The 17,919-nt window shown below is 35.3% G+C and overlaps 1 protein-coding gene across 15 annotated transcripts in view; it reads left to right on the forward strand.

Moving 5' to 3' along the window:
• Positions 1–17,919, forward strand: part of GULP1 (GULP PTB domain containing engulfment adaptor 1) — a 275,824-nt gene that overhangs the window by 163,744 nt on the left and 94,161 nt on the right. For all 15 annotated transcript variants that reach the window (XM_064586812.1, XM_064586809.1, XM_064586805.1 and 12 more), the window contains one exon: positions 1,268–1,329. Coding sequence is in view for 14 of the 15 variants with exons in the window: in XM_064586809.1 (XP_064442879.1) it covers positions 1,268–1,329 (62 nt within the window). In the remaining variant the exon portion in view is untranslated. The remainder of the gene's footprint in view (positions 1–1,267; positions 1,330–17,919) is intronic.

Consider the following 17,919-nt stretch of genomic DNA (forward strand, 5'->3'; position numbering starts at 1 on the left):
CAGTAGCAGTCACAAAGAGAAAACGAATTAAAATAGAAAGCCTTACAGGAAATAAAAATTTCACATATTATTGGCAATATGTCAATATTGCTTTCTGAAGCTTAGAATATATTGCTTCTCAAAATATATCACCCAAGTACAACCATCACATATCCACTTTAGTGGTCAGAAATAGCCCTAAAATTCACCATGAGATTGGGATTTTTATCAGTCCCTCATGTTCTGTCTTAGAAATTCTTATGAATATTGCATTGTATCCCATTAACACTTTTAATATAACTATAGTGCATTATTTTCCAAATGGTATAAAATAATTGACATTCCAGAAATAGAGGCCTTTTTCTTTTTCTTCGCATTCCCCCAGTTTGAAAACATATTAATGCTATCAAACTAATTTCTGTTAACACCATTTTCAATGTTCCGAATTGAATGTTGAAAACACTTTGTTAGTAATCTTTTTCCTTTCAGTATGTACTTATTTACTACTTTCCATGGTAAAATATGTCTTTGATTCTGTTCTGTTCATAGTATTGATTCTAAATTTTTAAATTCCATGAGGAATAAAATACAAAACTCTGCTAAAGAAGACAGTAGTTTTTGAAGATTTCAAAATTTTAGTTTCCAAAAAATGCAGTTTCCAAAAAATGGTCAAATTTGATTTGTTTAATGTTTTTTGTTTTTTCCCCACTTAACACAGTCCACAAAATGCTTTGGTAGATGGGTAGAATACATAAATAAAATTCAAACTTGAATGAAAAATATTTTTTCTATTTCTAGCAATAATATACAATTCAAATTATTTTCAGTATCTTCTCTCCTTTTAGTCACATTTATTTTTAATATTCTCTTACACTAATCTAAGAAATATTTTAAAGATTTAAGGTTTATTGATTAGGGAATTAAAAAAAATACCCTGTAAATCATGAGAGTATAAATGGAAAGAAGAAAGATGTCACATAATCACATAATTGATATAATTGTCTTCCACTGAGTTATTTTTTTTTATATTCTTTAGAAACTTAGTATCACTTTATTATTTGGATACTTTTTAAAGGAAAAGCTAGGGGCCTTTATATCAAGGAAAGAATCTTATAAGCACTTTCCAGCTATACCATTCTCCTGTCTGACTAGTTATTCTTTCTCAGTTTAGCAAAAGAATCAATTTAGAAGTGCTCCCACCCATATTAGACTCCTTATGCTAATGAATGAATGAATGACCCCCTCAGAACATGTAATTGAATTTAACCTTGTGTATTCTTCATTGCAGACAAAACATGGATGCATACACCTGAAGCTTTATCAAAACATTACATTCCCTATAATGCAAAGGTAAAGTGGTTTATATGATATTTATTTAATTTATCTTTGTTATGGTATTATTATTAAATTCATGGTTGATCTAGGAAAGATTGCTTATGCATTGGCATTTCCTAGTAGATAATTCCTAAAAAAAAGTTTGCGTGATTTTATAATATATAGTATGGGAAGTGATCCTTTTCTCCAAATAAGTAATTCTTTTCTTCCCCTGTCACTCCAAATAAGCGATTATTTCATTTAATTATAAAGAGTATTCTTTATAATTTCTGTCTGTCACGCATGTATTTTCTTCAAATAATTTAGCTATCTTTAAAATTATTTGCAGTATCATGCCTGTAGGAAATAAAACAACCAACAAATTAGCTTCCTTTAAAAGCATTTTAATGTTGCATTGCATAGACGAATGTAAAAACTAACCTGATCATGAGAGGAATGAGCCAAAATTGAATGAATGCAATTTTCATTCAAAAAAAGAGACAAAATTTGAACTGTTAAGAAAACATAGAAAAAGCACATTTTTGAATCTCGTCTTCAGTTTTCTTCATTTTAATAAATAGAAGCAATCTATACTTCATATCTTCAAAGAAAAAGTCCTTAAAGAAAGCTGTTATTGTATAATTAGGGAGCACAGAATCTGAAATAGATTTCAGAGAAATCTGAATCTAAACTTGGAAGACACAGAAGAGAAAGTTGTGTTAGGGAACATGCAAGTAGGTCAGATTTAAGTAACTGACCTTTGGACACAGCATGGGGAAAACAGAAAATGATAAAATTATTTTCATAAAGAGAACTTAAGGATTTATGAATTAGCAAACTCTATACTGGGATATAATGAGATGAGTTGTAAGGAATGATTTCAGGAAAAATTTAAAAAAACATATATTGAACAGAAAGTCAATGCTGTTTTAATAGAGAACGTCTTAAGTGCTGGTCTGAGTCTGTATCAGTAGGAAGAAGCATTTATAAGACCATCTAGAGGTTCGTCCAGAGCTGTTACTCAGCAGTGAGATTTGTAGAGTATGGCAACTCCATTTTTTCTTGCTGACTTTGTAGCAAAGAAATACTCTAAAATATTTTTGGTGTAAAGCTAATACGGTTGAAATCACTGCAATGCTTGGGACTTTCCCTCTGGTGTTAACATGAGGTTTGATTGGCATGATTTAGCATGAAAAGTTTAGTTAGCTGAATGAGAAAAATTGAGTTAATATCTATCTCTTCCACAGATATTCTTCATATTAGCTATTGAGAAACTATATGAAAACTATTTAGAAAAAAATTAATCTTGAAAACCACTATTATTTTAAAGGGCGTGCTCATTTTTGATAATACTATCGATCATACTAGAATCATATATTTAAGTGAAACCACCACATATTATTTATGTATTTATGTATTTATTTATTTATTTATTTATTTATTTATTTATTTATTTTTTAAAAGATTTTATTTATTTATTTGGGAGAGAGAGAATGAGAGAGAGCACATGAGAGGGGGGAGGGTCAGAGGGAGAAGCAGACTCCCCGCCGAGCAGGGAGCCCGACGCAGGGCCCAGTCCCATCATGACCTGAGCGGAAGGCAGACCCTAACGACTGAGCCACCCAGGTGCCCCTGATTAAAACTGTCCTTAACTTAAGCTCTGTGGGTTGATGTGAACAATGGAGATCTGCTTGTCTACATGGAAAAGTTGCCTTGCTATTTTACAGGTGAATAACAGTTATAAGACATTCTACATGAAGTAGAGGGTACAAAAACATCTTTGCAGACTGGGGTCAGTAAATTATGGAAGAGCAGGTTGATTTTGTCCATTCTAATACGGCCTACTGAGTGATAATACATGTCAGGTGTACCAAGTAGTGTTGCAACTATTTGAAGAACATTATTTTTTTCTGAATTCCCCTTTTTTGTGGAACATTTCAAACTCATCATTAGTAGTCATTTTTGAAAATTTTCTGTATCTCTTTAGAGTACGTGCCACTTGAAAACCAAATCAATGTCCATAGGATGTACCTTAGCACAACAACAACAAAAAATATAGACTCTTGGGGTGCCTGACTGGCTCAGTCCATAGAGCATGTGACTCGTGATCCTCAGGGTCATGAGTTCAAGCCCCATGTTGGATGTAAAATCGACTTTAAAAAATCCACAATAAAAAATAGTAATAAAAGAAAAAGAAAAAGAAAAAAAAAACAAGGAAAAATAAATACAAAAGGTTAATAAATATATGAAAAAGATCCTCCACTTATAATCAAGTAAGTACTTAAAAAATACAGGCTCTATACATTTGATGAATTAATGCATAATAACGTTTCCAAAGTAATTACAAAATAGTTACATTTCAGTGGGCCCTAACACATGCCAGGTACATGATCTCATTTATTATTTTCCATGACTCAGTATGGTGATTAGAAAACTTTATACTTTACGTAAGAGAAAACTAAGGCTGAAAGATTAAGTAACCTGCCTATTGTCACAAAGCTTGTAAGACAGAGCCAGAGTAAAAAACTGAAGTCTATGTGACCTCAAAGATTCGCTGTTTTTATGTATATAATAACACTTGATTAATCATCCATCCACTACATTGCTGATACGTATAAGGTGCTATTACTGAAACTTCACTGAATATTGGTGAAGCTTCAGAGATATGACACATGTCTTATATTCTCCTGGATCTTATCGTCATAAGGAAATATCATACAAAAATAAGCAACATAAAAGTGAGATCCTGTTCTGTGTCATTCAAATGTCATTTAACAGAAAGCTATGGAGATTCAGAGAATGGTGTGACTCTTGTTTTATGAAAGTGGGAGTGAGGTAGGTTTTCCAAGGATCAAAACAAGGGAGGAGTGACCATTTCACGCAGAGATATCTGAAGGATGATGAGTGGAGTCCATAAGGTCTAAGGTACAAACTGAGTATGACAAGAGTTGGGCTGGGGCATAAAGGACTTATGATGATAAAGTATTTTATCAGTCAAGGTTGCATCTGAGAAACAGAACTACTAGGATGTGTACACACACACATTTATCTCAAGGAATGGGTTACACAATTTTGGCACTGGCTAGGCAAGTCTGAAAAGCATATGGCAGGCCATCAGGAAGGGCAGGCTGGAAGTTCTTGGGCAGAAGATGACCACAGGTAAAATTTCTTCTTTAGGGACATAGCAGTTCTATTCTCAAGGCCTTTAAATTGATTGTATCAAACCCACTCATGTTATCCAGATGTTCTTTTTTACATGAAGTCAGCTGATTATAGATGTTAATCATATCTATAAAATAACTTCATGGCAATACTTAGATTACTATTTGACTGAGTAACTGGATAGTATAAGCTGACCAAGTCGACACATAGCACTGAGCATCACAAGTACTAATGCTGGGCAAGGCTAAAAAGTTAAGTTGGGAAGGCTTTGCATGGCAGGAGAAGCAGTCTGAGTAGTGAACTAAGTGAGTAGGATTTTAGGAAGATAAATCTTTAGTGATCTGAACGTTGATTTGGATTGAGAGATAGGATGATATTCAGCTTCTTAGGAAGTTAACTTTAATGGTCCAGGTGTGTGGTCTTACGTGTATATATAGGGTAATAGATAAACATACAGTGGAAAATAAAGATGTGCTAAATATTGTAAGGAAAATTGATGCAACAGAGGAATAATTTATATGTGGGGGAAAAGAAAAATACCTATTTTCATCCTGGCTAAAAGAGGGAATGATCATACCATTAAAAGATTTCCACCACTTCATTCACTTTTGGGATCCACTGGTTACAAAATAACCTGATAAAAAAAAAATTAACCAGAGCTGTTGAACTGTAATTCTCCCTGGGGAAACATGTAATAATGTTTACATTTAGATGTTTTCAGTTTTAAAGTAATAGTTATCTGCTTTCATGTTACAATTTCTTTTTTTTTTTAAAAGATTTTATTTATTCATTTGAGACACAGAGATACAGAGAGAGAGAGCATGAGGAGGGGGAGAGACAGAGGGAAAGGGAGAAGCAGGCTCCCTGCTGAGCCAGGAGCCTGATGTCGGGCTCGATCCCAGGACCCTGGAATCATGACCTGAGCCGAAGGCAGACGCTTAACCATCTCAGCCACCCAGGCGCCCCTCATGTTATAATTTCTTTAATTTTTTTAAGAACATATTTTAGTTCCACATTCTTTCATTTTATATAAAATTCTATTTCAGAAATTCACATTTAATATTTAGAATATGCTTATTTCAGACCATATGTGGATATAAAATAATAGTTGCTTTCAAAAGTATTATTCTGTATAAAGTTCATTAGTTTTGGGATTTTTTGTTTGTTTAACGAGCAGTGACAGCTTTAATACTAGTTCACTGGGAATTCTGCATGTTATCCTGTGTACTCTGTAGTGATGTTTTCAAATTGCAGGTTATGCTCCATGAAAAAATGGGTCATGAAATTAATGCAGGGGGTCACGGGAGGCATGTATTTAAAGATGAAATAGAACAGAAAAGAAAAAGAAACGACATTTTTAGAATGCATATGGTAAACATCAGTTTGCTCATAAAATTGTGGTTCATAGTCATTGAGTATGAAAGCCACTGCCTTTAAACGGTAACCTGCCTTTAAAGTGTACGAAAGACTTCACCAGATTTAACCAATTTAAATCATAAAATAATAATAGGGGGAGCTGCTTAAAAGAGCCATTAAATTTTTAATAGAAGAGATGATCCACATGCAGGTTTAACCACATGCCCTCATTGAATATAGCATCTTAAAATCATTTCTGAAATATGCGCGTAAGCATGATAGGAATGATAGAGAAATAAAGTAAAATGTAAATATCGGTTCACTTGTGCACTCGTTCATTCACACATGTGCTTATCCATTTGAATGGAGTTCCTAATATATGTAAGGTCCTGATCTAGAAAAATGGGAATTGATTAGTAAACCAAATAGATAAAATCCTGCCCTCTTGGGCTTTCCATATAATAAACAATAATATAACTTTTTCAGAAATACCTGCTAAGAAAATTGTATTTTTATTTGTGAACACATTGATTATTATATTGATTTGTATATTGATTTGTATTATTTATATGTTACTGCTATATCGTATTAATATTAGTTACATATTATATGGTATATATGTATATTAGTATATATAATGTTAACACAATATTTATTAATACACTATTCCAAGCTGTACTAATTGCAATGCAGAGAAAGCAGGATATCGGGGATTGGGAGAAATGGGAAGGAGGGTGCTGCTCTGTTACACACAGTGGTCAGGGAAGATCTCTGAGGAGGGCAGAGGCCTAAGAAAATGAGGGAGGGAGACATGTGACTGCACGAGAGGAGAGTAGTCCAGATGTGGCTAGCATGTACTTGTCTAGTCAAAAACTAGTGGTCAGGGCCGGGCGGCTGGAATGTTGTGGAATGCAGGGAAGTTCCAGAGACACAGGTCAAGTAGAGCAGATGGGACAGCTGGTGTCTTGTAGTTCTTATAGGGCCTTATAGACCACTCTAAAATTTGAAAACCCTTCAATTCAGAGAGTTCTGAGAGAAAGAATGACAAGATCTGAGACACGTTTCTTACAGGGTTAAATTAGCTGTAAGGAGACAAGGGAGGACTTCCCTCAGGAGTGCAGTGCAGGAACCTGGGGAAAGTGATGGTGGCTTGAGGCTGAGGAGGCGCCGAAGGAGAAAGGTCATGCATGGGCCTCTGGGCAGATTTTGAAGATAATGCTGATAGGGCCTATGGATGGATTGTGTATTAGCTTTCCATTTCTGCTATAATTAGAACATTAAGCAGAAATTTTAAAAAATTTGTTTTTGATCACCCTTAAGGAGGAACATGGAATTTTCCATTCCTTCCAACCTTTGATGAGCCTGCTGAACCGTCTTTTCTATAAAGGTGAAATACTAGAAAGCTTTTACTTTAATGAACTTACTATTCTGTTGGTGTTAATGGTCGTTTTTCAAATGAAGAATTATGATGTTTCATACAAAAGCACTTATTGATAAATGTTTTATTCTAAAATGTATCATTATCCCCAAAAAGGTTGGTGTACTTAATCTTATGACATACCAAGCTTTTCTAAGATACAAAAGAAGAATGCGGTTCTAAAGAGATTACCGTACATACAACTTTGCACTATTCTGCAGTAAAGAGAGTCAGCATTCCTTGATTATCAGTTTACCACGTTGCAAGTGTTAAAAGTGGGGGAATCGAAAACAAATGGGAACATGGACCTTGACCTTAAAAACTTACGACTTCCCTTGGGGAGAAAGAACAGGCACCAGAAACAAAGAATTTGGGGAGAAAATTAAATAGATTATGAGCAAAAAGGTAAAATATGAATGTCAAGGAGAAGTTTATAAAGCAAGATTATGTTATATTTCAAGGATTTCTAGAGGTACCAGAGTTTCATGTATGAAACATGCAGTTTGCCAGGAAGTGTGTTTGATGAGAGAGAAGGCTTGACTGAGTTGTGACCCTCGGTATCTTCCTGAGTGAGTGAGTCCTGTGGTTTCCTGCCAGGCTTTCTCAACCTCACAACATAATCACCCCAACATTTATAGCATATAAGCTCTTATTTGGCTTCCAAAAACAAACAAAAAACAACAAAGAACAACAACAACAAAACCCCCATGAAAAACAGATATAATCTGAAATATGACAGTAAGTGGTTAGCACTTGAGGATTTTTTTTTTTTTTAAGATTTTATTTATTTATTTGACAGAGAGAGACACAGCGAGAGAGGGAACACAAGCAGGGGGAGTGGGAGAGGGAGAAGCAGGCTTCCCGCCGAGCAGGGAGCCCATTGTGGGGCTCTATCCCAGGACCCTGGGATCATGACCTGAGCCGAACGCAGATGCTTAACATCTGAGCCACCCAGGCGCCCCGCACTTGAGGATTCTACCCTACGTATTTGAAATCCACATCTTAGCCACTTAGATTTGGAACTTCTGGCAAACCTGCTCGATAGTCATTGATACGGGGAAATCAGAACCCAGATGTACCCCACAATAACAAGGCTGTATCCCATCTCCACTGATGTTACCAGCATTTTATCAGAATAGGTTCATAGTTGCTGCATCCTATTTTGGGGATTGGGGCAGCCCCTTCCCAGTCAAACTGTCTGGGTTCAAAGTTCAGCTCTCTCAGTTAATACCTGAATTATGTGACTTTTCTATTCTTGAGTTTTCTCATTTGTAAAATGAGATTAGTAATTGTACCTACTTCATTGTACTGCTAGGAGGCTTAAATGAGTTAATATATTAAAAACCTCTTCAATCAATGTCTTGTGTATCAAAAACTTATTATTATTAATATGATAGCCAGTGTTCTGTCAACTCTGAAGTCGCACTATCTCTTGAGAATAATGTGGCATTTGCATTATTCTCTGAAAAACAGAACAAAGTTCTTAGAGTACATGTCAGGTGTTGTATCCTTTCCATTTACATCAGAAACCATGAGAACCAGCTTGAGAATTTCAATGGGTTTTCCTGCAAGCATGACAGGAGACCCAACAGTGCCAACCTTGTAGGTTTATATACAAGAGAAGGTTTTGATTGTTAAAGAAAAATACCATTGTAATCATACTTTCCTGTTACCTTGAGTTTTCAATAGCTGCATTCCAGAGCAGGATGTTAATCCAAAAGATCATCTTGGTCTTAGAGTCAAATATAGAAAGATGAGAAAGTCCATGCAAAACCTCATAAAACTGTTACTGAGTTTTACAAGTGAAAAGTTAATGAAGAGAGAAAATGGCAGCATTATGTGGCGTAATGAGTCATGGTAAAGGAAGGTTTTAATGTAACTAAATCATTTTACTAACGATTTCTCAAATTATTTTTGGTGAATATATGATAAGTTACCCTTCAGTGAAATGTTAATATTGGTTTGTGACTTAACAGAAGAAAATTTGGCTCCCAGAAATACATATCTACTACATTGTCCAAACAAAAAGGAAATTAGCAAAGAAAACATTCAAATGGAACACAGTGGAAATCACTGAAACTTGGGCAAAAGATACATCCTTATAATTGATGAGATGTATTGCTGACACATCCAAAATGGTTTAGGATTCCAAATTCCTAAGATTCTTTAGAGCAGCTTTAGAGTAGCAGCAAACATAAGCATTTGCCAGTTTTGCTGGTTGTAGATACCAGGGGAATGTAAACAAAACAAAAATGAAAGCAAAAACCATAGAGCTTAACTGCATTCCATGTGATTCATTTCATTTGTTCAAAAATGAATTTTAGTTAATCTCAAAGCATAGGGACCATTTAAAAAAAATTTTTTGTAGAGTCTTTTAAAAAAGTTTTCGTAGACATTAGAACTGGTTTTTAATAATGCTAATATGTGTAGAACATATTCATTCCAAACATTTTTTTTTTTTAAGATTTTATTTGCGAGAGAGAGAACGAGAGACAGAGAGCATGAGAGGGAGTGAGAGGGGGGAGGGTCAGAGGGAGAAGCAGACTCCCTGCCGAGCAGGGAGCCCGATGCGGGACTCAATCCCAGGACTCCAGCATCATGACCTGAGCCGAAGGCAGTCGCTTAACCAACTGAGCCACCCAGGCGCCCCATTCCAAACATTTTATAATTGTAGTGTAAGCATAAAAATTGAACATTAACTATCATTCTTTCCAATTAAAAAAGTGTTATATGCTGTATCATATATAGGTAATAATTCTGCATCTGTACTCTTTGGAAATGCTCCTTTATGTACCACCGCAACATGACACATGCTTTAAAAGGAAAATAGAAAGCTATAGTATGTTATTTTTCCATTGCTTTCTTTTTTTGGGGGGGTGGGGTCTATATTTATTTATTTATTTTTTGATGTCGTGTTCCATGATTCATTGCTTGTGCATAACACCCAGTGCTCCATGCGGAACGTGCCCTCCTCAATACCCACTACCAGGCTAACGCATCCCCCCACCCCCTTCCCCTCTAGAACCCTCAGTTTGTTTCTCAGAGTCCATAGTCTCTCATGGTTCTCAGAGTCCATAGTCTCTCATGGTTCATCTTGCCCTCCGATTTCCCCCTCATTTTTCCTTTCCTACTATCTTCTTCTTCTTTTTTTTTTTTTAACACGTAATGTATTATTTGTTTCAGAGGTACAGGTCTGTGATTCAACAGTCTTACACAATTCACAGCGCTCACCATAGGACATATCCTCCCCGATGTCTATCACCCAGTCACCCCATCCCTCCCACCCCCCACCACTCCAGCAACCCTCAGTTTGTTTCCTGAGATTAAGAATTCCTCATATCAGTGAGATCATATGATACATGTCTTTCTCTGATTGACTTATTTCGCTTAGCATAATTATCCATTGCTTTCTTTAGAATGGGAAGCTATGAATCTTTCATGCTAAATAATTTGAAAACAAAGAATATAGTAATGGGAAATTTGCTGAATTATGACTTTATAGTTGGTGTGTGCTTATGAAATACAAGAATAAATAGAAAAAGAGAAATGACAGTAAGCACCTAACATCACCTAATTTCTCAATTCTGGAGATGAACTTATAAAACTAATTTTTGAAAAGCATATGGTTGTTTTAAAAGATCCTTGTGTTTTTTTTTCCCCTAAATTTTCTCAGGTAACTGAAATAGTTATTAAAAAATTTTATTTACTCATTACTACTTTTTTTTATGAAGGTATATTGACATATGCAACATTATATTACTTTCAGGTATACAAAAAAATGATTAGATACTCGTGTTTACTGTAAAATGGTCACCACAGTAAGTCTAACGTAATTTTGAAGGTGATCATCATTGTAAACTTACTTTACATTTGACAATTCTCTTAAAAAGTATCATATAGCTGTTAGAAATTATTGAATAGAAACTAAAAACTCCATATTAATTATTCCTTATAACATTTCACTATGGACTACATTGTCTTTTTTCTTAAAAAACTGTGTTACGAATTCATAGACTTTGTGTTGAAAAGGACTTCGAGAATCTTCCAATTCCATCTCTTTCTTGATAAAATAAATTGAGGCTCAAGCTTACACAACAAGATAGTAGCAAAATTCAGTCTAGAAATCAAGTCTTCTATGACCATTTTTTTTTCCATTGCAATTTACTATTCCCAGTTTTAAAGAGAAAACCTACTTAGCAAGCAGATAAATGAATCCAAAGACAAAATATAATATGTATACCTGTCTTCCCTTTACATACGTTAATTGTGAAATTGGTTTGTCTATGTAGCTCTGTCTGTTAATTGATCCCTTGGATATCATTTACAACTAGCCAGGAGTTTAGCAGAGATGTGAGCTAAAGGAGACTAAGTAAAGTCTATGTATTTACCTCCCTACCAGAAAGGCCACAAAGTCTAAGCTTTTGTAAAGTACTTTGTCTTATTCTGCTTTGCCTAATGGTATTAATATTAGTATAATCCCCTGATGAAAAATGCCTATGGTGTTATTTATCTTTAAATACTTCTTCAACTGGAGAGCACCTAGTTTTAAATGGGGAATTCTCTGAATGTTAGATACATTTGTCATTTATTTCATATTTCTACATGGATTTGTTTGGCACTATGCGAAATAACAAGAAAGTTTGTTCTTAGCCGAAGAATATTTGTGAAAAGGGAAAAGTCTGATTTGGTCTCAAGGGGTCAAGTAGTAACATTCTGAAGCCTGGAATATGAAATATAGGGATCTGGGCCAAAAGCACAGTCAGGGAATATTATAGTTTTGGGGAAAAAATATTTGAAAATGTAAAAAAAAAATAAAATTATCAAATTTTTTATCAAATTGATTTCAATAGCAGTTTTGGTGAGTAACTAAAATAAGCATGAGCTAAATATAAGAAAATTAGGAAAGAAGTGAACCTTTTTGAACAAAGGACCTATGAGAAATGGGAATGAAGAAGGGATTACTATGGGAGATAAAATACAGCAGGAAATACCAGGGTTTTCAAATTATTTAGATTTAAACATTGAATCAGCATAAATTATTAGTGGATATATGGTTGCATTTCAAATATCGATTGGAAAGACATTAGGTGGAAGAAAGTTGTCTCCGGAATTCTTTGTCATTTGATTCGGGTATTGTGAAATAAGAGAAGCAGTCCACTCACTTCAGAGACAGAGCTTCTTCTAACAAAACCAAGATTCCAGCTGACTATGTTCTTACATTTTAGGAGATGTTTGGAAGAAGTAATCTTTCATCGCTTAGGAAATATGTACATACATATATTTAAACCAACTAAAGTCATTTTTGTCTTTTTTCTAATCTTATGAACTATGAGAAACTTCATCTCCATAGCAATTATGCATATTTTTACATTTAAGAATGGTCTCCTGTTGTGTGCCTGTTTCTTCAGTTTCCAAGAAAGTGTTTATTATCTTCTCTTTTTTCTTCCTGCTCGAATAAGCAGTTCCTTTTTCTGAACCTTTAAAAATCATGTTCAAAAAAGTACAAGTAGAGTCCAGTCTCAGTCTTTGTAGCAGATACTATTGGAGCATCTCCTTTTTCTGTAACTTGCATAGTTGTGATAGCAAACAGTAAAAATAAAGGCCATGGAGAGCTCAAGATCTGATGTAATTTACGCAACCATAGTCTGAGAAAAGATTTATCTCAAAGTATAGAGAGCACAGATAAAACATGGAAGAAGCAGTTATTCACATTTTAGGTCTGCACTGTATTATTTGCTAAGAATAACAACTTTATTTTGTAAACATGATAAATGCTAATTAACAGTTAAGCAATGTACAAAAGCACAGAAGTATAGAAATATACAGAAGTATAGAAAACAGAACTATAGAAATCAACACAATGCTCAAAATCTTCTCAGGCAGAAAAAACCCAGTGTTAACTTACCTGGACCAGAAGTCCAGGTAACCTGGACTCTCTCTGAATAAATACAAATACAAGAATAGATAGATAGATTTAAAGAAAATAACATTCAACAGTATATAAGCAACTCTATACCAACAACTTTATACTAATAACTGTGCATTTCACATCAGTCATCTCATTTAATCTTCACAAATGCCCAATGAGATTACGGCTATTAATATCCCCCATTAAACAGTGAAATTGTAATATTAAACTGCAAATAGTTGAATAGTTAAGGAGAATGAGGCTGGGAATGAATAGACAGTTTGGATGAATCAGCTTTATAAGAAGGAAATTATAATATGCATGCTGTTTTACAATAAAAAGCATTGAACTTTACTTGAATTTAATAGTCGAAAAGATGAAGTGAATTAAAGGAGTTACTAAATATCAGAAATGTGTATCTTTGCCACAAGGGATATTAATTCCTAAAAGATTGCCCTAACGTTAAAGGAAGACATTTATGAAAGTCATTAAATATCTGGCATCCTTATGTTTTTCCTGAACATCACATTTCAGTTTTTGACAGTGTATATGTAAATGATGAGACAGATAGCCTACTTAACATTCCTCCTCCTAGTGTGCTCCACTCCCCGGATTTTGTTGCTCATTTCGATTCTACTTGCCAGGATTTGCAACATTTACATTTTGTTCTGAAACTGTAATTCCCCTAGTAGTTTAGTTCTAATTATATATTGAAATGGATTCAGATTACCAATACTCCTTTTACCATTTCTTTTCTATTTCTGAGCTCTTGATGTGATTCTGGTTTTCCTCTTCTAAAAGTTTTTCAAAAAAGACTGAGTAACTTCAGTATTTCATGAGATATTTCATATTTGAGAATGTCTGCCTATCATCTTAAATCTTCCTTTCCCTCAGAGCACTAGTCCCCAGTGCAGTCTCCCCTCATTTTCTTGTTGAGTAAATATCTGAATCCACCTCACTTTCCCCTTGAAGTTGTCTTCCTTTTTTTGTATAGATGCCCAAGACTTCATTCTTTATCATTACATTTTAATAACATAGTGTATGGGCCGAACTTAAGTCTCAGCAAACATCTCTAATGCCTCACAACCAGAAAATGAAGTCCTCAGCTCTGTTGAAGGCCACTAGGAGGAGAAGTGAACAGAAAATGAGGCCTCTGTTCTTCACAATACAACAACAAACTCACTTACTCAAAGAAATAGATACGGGGTGACTAAGGGCTATTATTCGTACAATGGAACCAACAGTTTTTTGATCTGGGAGGGCTGAGTGCTGTCATCAAAAGAGCACTGGACTTTGGAGTCTCAGAACTAAGCGGAGAGCAGACTCCTCAGCCCTGGTATTTAACTGCTTTCATAAATACCAGGAAAGCCTGGTATTTAACTGCTTTCATATCTGTAAAATGCAAACAGTATTCTCCTTATGAAGCTTTTATGCCAATTAAACAAAATAACAATCTGTACATTGCCTGGCACATGGTTGGTGCTCCCTAAATAAGAGTGTTCCCGTGTCTCTCTTTCAGTTATACCTAGACTTAATAAAGATTTGATATAACCTTGTTATTATGGGAAGAAAAAGTTTCCCACTTTCAAACAACCAGCTGACAGATTGGAGTCTTTAGAAGGCAGCACATTCATTAGTAGATTAGTCCCTGATTCTTTGCGTATTTGGATAATACCACTGTTCCAAGATTCAGTGTTAAGAAATCATAGAACCAAGTTGCACAATCCTCCCCTCTACCTGTACCCCGTCTCTCAGGCAGATTTTATCTGTGATAGAATAACTCAGGAATGGTGATGGACAAGGCAGCAAGGGTTAATTACTTCAAGGAGATTCAGAGTCAGAGAGCATAAATCACTCTATCCCAGACTCTGTGCAGGTTCAGGTAAGAAATGGTATCCTGGGCAGCAAGCAAGCACTGAAGGACCTTGATCTGCCTTCACTTGATCCCCAGTTATAATCCTAAATAATTAAAGGTAGATCTCTAGCTCCATCAGGGTTTGCGTTTATTTCTGAGGATTACCACATCACACCACTTACGTGGTTACATGTCTGTTTTTATTGCTCATTAGAATGGTATTGCTCCAGACTTGCTCACACAAACATTTGCCGAGGTGATGGAATAAAAACAAAGCAAGTCTTGTTAGCAGAGAGCTATTTTCATTTGCAAAAATTCAGACTCAATAGTATGCTACAGGAACTGCTGGGGGAAAATGAGCGAGATTGAATATGCTCAGGCATTGTCAGGAGAACATGTCAGTAAATTTAATTTTTAAAATGTGTGTAGAAAGAGTAAGGAAACAACAGCTAAATAATTTAAGAAACTAGAATTTTACAGATGATTTTGTATGTTTGCGTGTGAGCATGGCAGTAGCAAGTTAAAGTAGGAAATTAGGTATTCAATGAATTATCTATTCTTTTTGGAAAAGTATGTAAGACAGAAAAATTTTATAGTAGAGATGTACAGAGCACAGATCTATGAGCATTGTGTAGATGATACTTGCACAACTTTAACTCAGACTTTTATAATGAATTAATGTTACTTTTTACATTTATTTAGTAAATTTCATAAGTAATAGCCTTCTATATGTTTTCCAATGTAGTAAAACTTGCAAAGAATGGAAACACACATGACATTATAGTGAATGATCCAAACAACAGGGCATTAATTAACCAAGTGAGTACAGTAGCTCATTCAGTGGCCACCAACATAAAATGGAAATCTTCATAGTTAAAAAATAGTTAATGGACTATTACAAATTTAAATGATTTTGGTGTTAGTTTCATCATGAATCACCTCATGGTGAGATGATGTGTAGAACTCTATGCATAGTGAGTTTGATTTTAGGGCATAAATTAATAGTCTTTTAATCGAGTTCCAAGAAGCAAATTTATAATTTCAGAAAACTGATCAACAAAAGACATGAATGCTTGCTTTACAGTTTTTTAGGGACTGGTTCAGTCTCCTTCTTTTTAGCATGTATGAGGTGCCAGACTCCAGGTCTTATAGAAGAATCTCCAAGGATTACACAGCGTTGGATGATTGGAAGGACACGCAGGACCCCTTGGGTCTCATGCATGTCTTTACTCATGTAAGGCTTTAATAAAGGCGGTGAAAATGTTACAGCAAGAGAAAGCATCAGGAGCCCAAGAAGCTTCCAGCACAGCTCTCTAGGACCCTTGGTTAGCCACACAGGACTCATCTCCAGATTATGAACCACCAACATAGGTGGAAGGAATTTTGGCTTTGAAAGAACTTGTTCTTATGTTGGCCAAAAATAAATATCATTTTTCTACATATCCCAGAGATACACATAGAGCTGGCTCACTAGCTTACACTGTGGCACCTTGAATTACACTGAGGATCATCCATGGGAAGGATGAAGAAAGATTTCCTAATGGAGATCAAGAATCAGTGGAAGTGATTTTAGTGATTACGGTGAGGTGGCTGTTACAGTCATGCATGCACATCGTCCCAGAGACATCCCAGAAAATGGCACAGTTTACAAAGTCTAAGGGTTCAATATGGCTGAAGTATAAAGTATATATAAGTAAACTAGATAAAGAATCATGACGATAATTCCTCATTTGCATTCCTAAGTGACAGGCATGTCGTGATAGACTTGAATTTGAGATAGGGGATAATGAGGTATCAAGTTAGGAACACCTCATTTGGAGATATCCAAGAAATAATTAAAAGCCCAGGATACAGAGCACAGTATTTTGAGACCACTCAGCACTAAGTAACTAAAAGACTAATGCTGTGATCTTGATATTTTAAGAGTTCTAATAATTCCTGTCAGAAACCTATTATAAATAGGGCAACAAACAAACAAAAAAAATTGTTTTGAAATCTGTCTCATGCTGTGAACTTATGTTAGAACAAACTACTGTTTTCAAGTTACAACACCTTCAAAGGAAAGTGTTTCTCAGTTAACAAAGGTACTTGCAGAAGACCAGGTGAAAGCTGGCTTCCTGTGGAGAAGTTTGCCTTACCAGTTTCATTATGGCTTCTTTCCACCATGTGGGTTCAAAGGAAACATTCCCTTCTTTCTTTTCCATTTTCTCTCTTATCCAAGGATTTTAATTGACTTCTAAAATAACAATTAATTGAAGTTAAGTTTATATGTGTACATGTGTGGACACAAATATATATAATTTACACGCATGTGTAAAACACACATAAATGCATGCACATGTAAGAACTCTGAATTTATTACATCTAACAGATCAAACGACAAATGGTACCAGCTTCTCAATCTGACTATTTTCATGTTGGCATAGTGCTTTTAAAATAAGCAATTTCTTGGGCGCCTGGGTGGCTCAGTCGTTAAGCGTCTGCCTTCGGCTCAGGTCATGATCCCAGGGTCCTGGGATGGAAGCCTGCATCGGGCTCCCTGCTCCGCGGGAGGCCTGCTTCTCCCTCTCCCACTCCCCCTGCTTGTGTTCCCGCTCTCGCTATCTCTCTGTCAAATAAATAAATAAAATCTTTAAAAAATAAAAAATAAGCAATTTCTTGAAACCTGAAAAATCATAAAACTACATTTTTTCCTTTTGAGTGACAGCCAGTTCCTTTCAAGTACTAAATAGCAAGGATCATTAATATTTTTTTTTATTTTTTTTAAAGATTTTATTTATTCATTTGAGACACACAGAGAGAGAGAGAGAGAGCGCATGAGCAGGGAGAGAGGCAGAGGAGAGGGAGAAGCAGGCTCCCCGCTGAGCCAGGAGCCTGATGTGGGACTCGATCCCAGGACCCTGGGATCATGACCTGAGCCGAAGGCAG

The sequence above is a fragment of the Mirounga angustirostris genome, unplaced genomic scaffold, assembly GCF_029215605.1.
Source record: "Mirounga angustirostris isolate CCGP_5_RB_7025 unplaced genomic scaffold, mMirAng1.0.hap1 SCAF_3, whole genome shotgun sequence".
NCBI lineage: Eukaryota > Metazoa > Chordata > Mammalia > Carnivora > Phocidae > Mirounga > Mirounga angustirostris.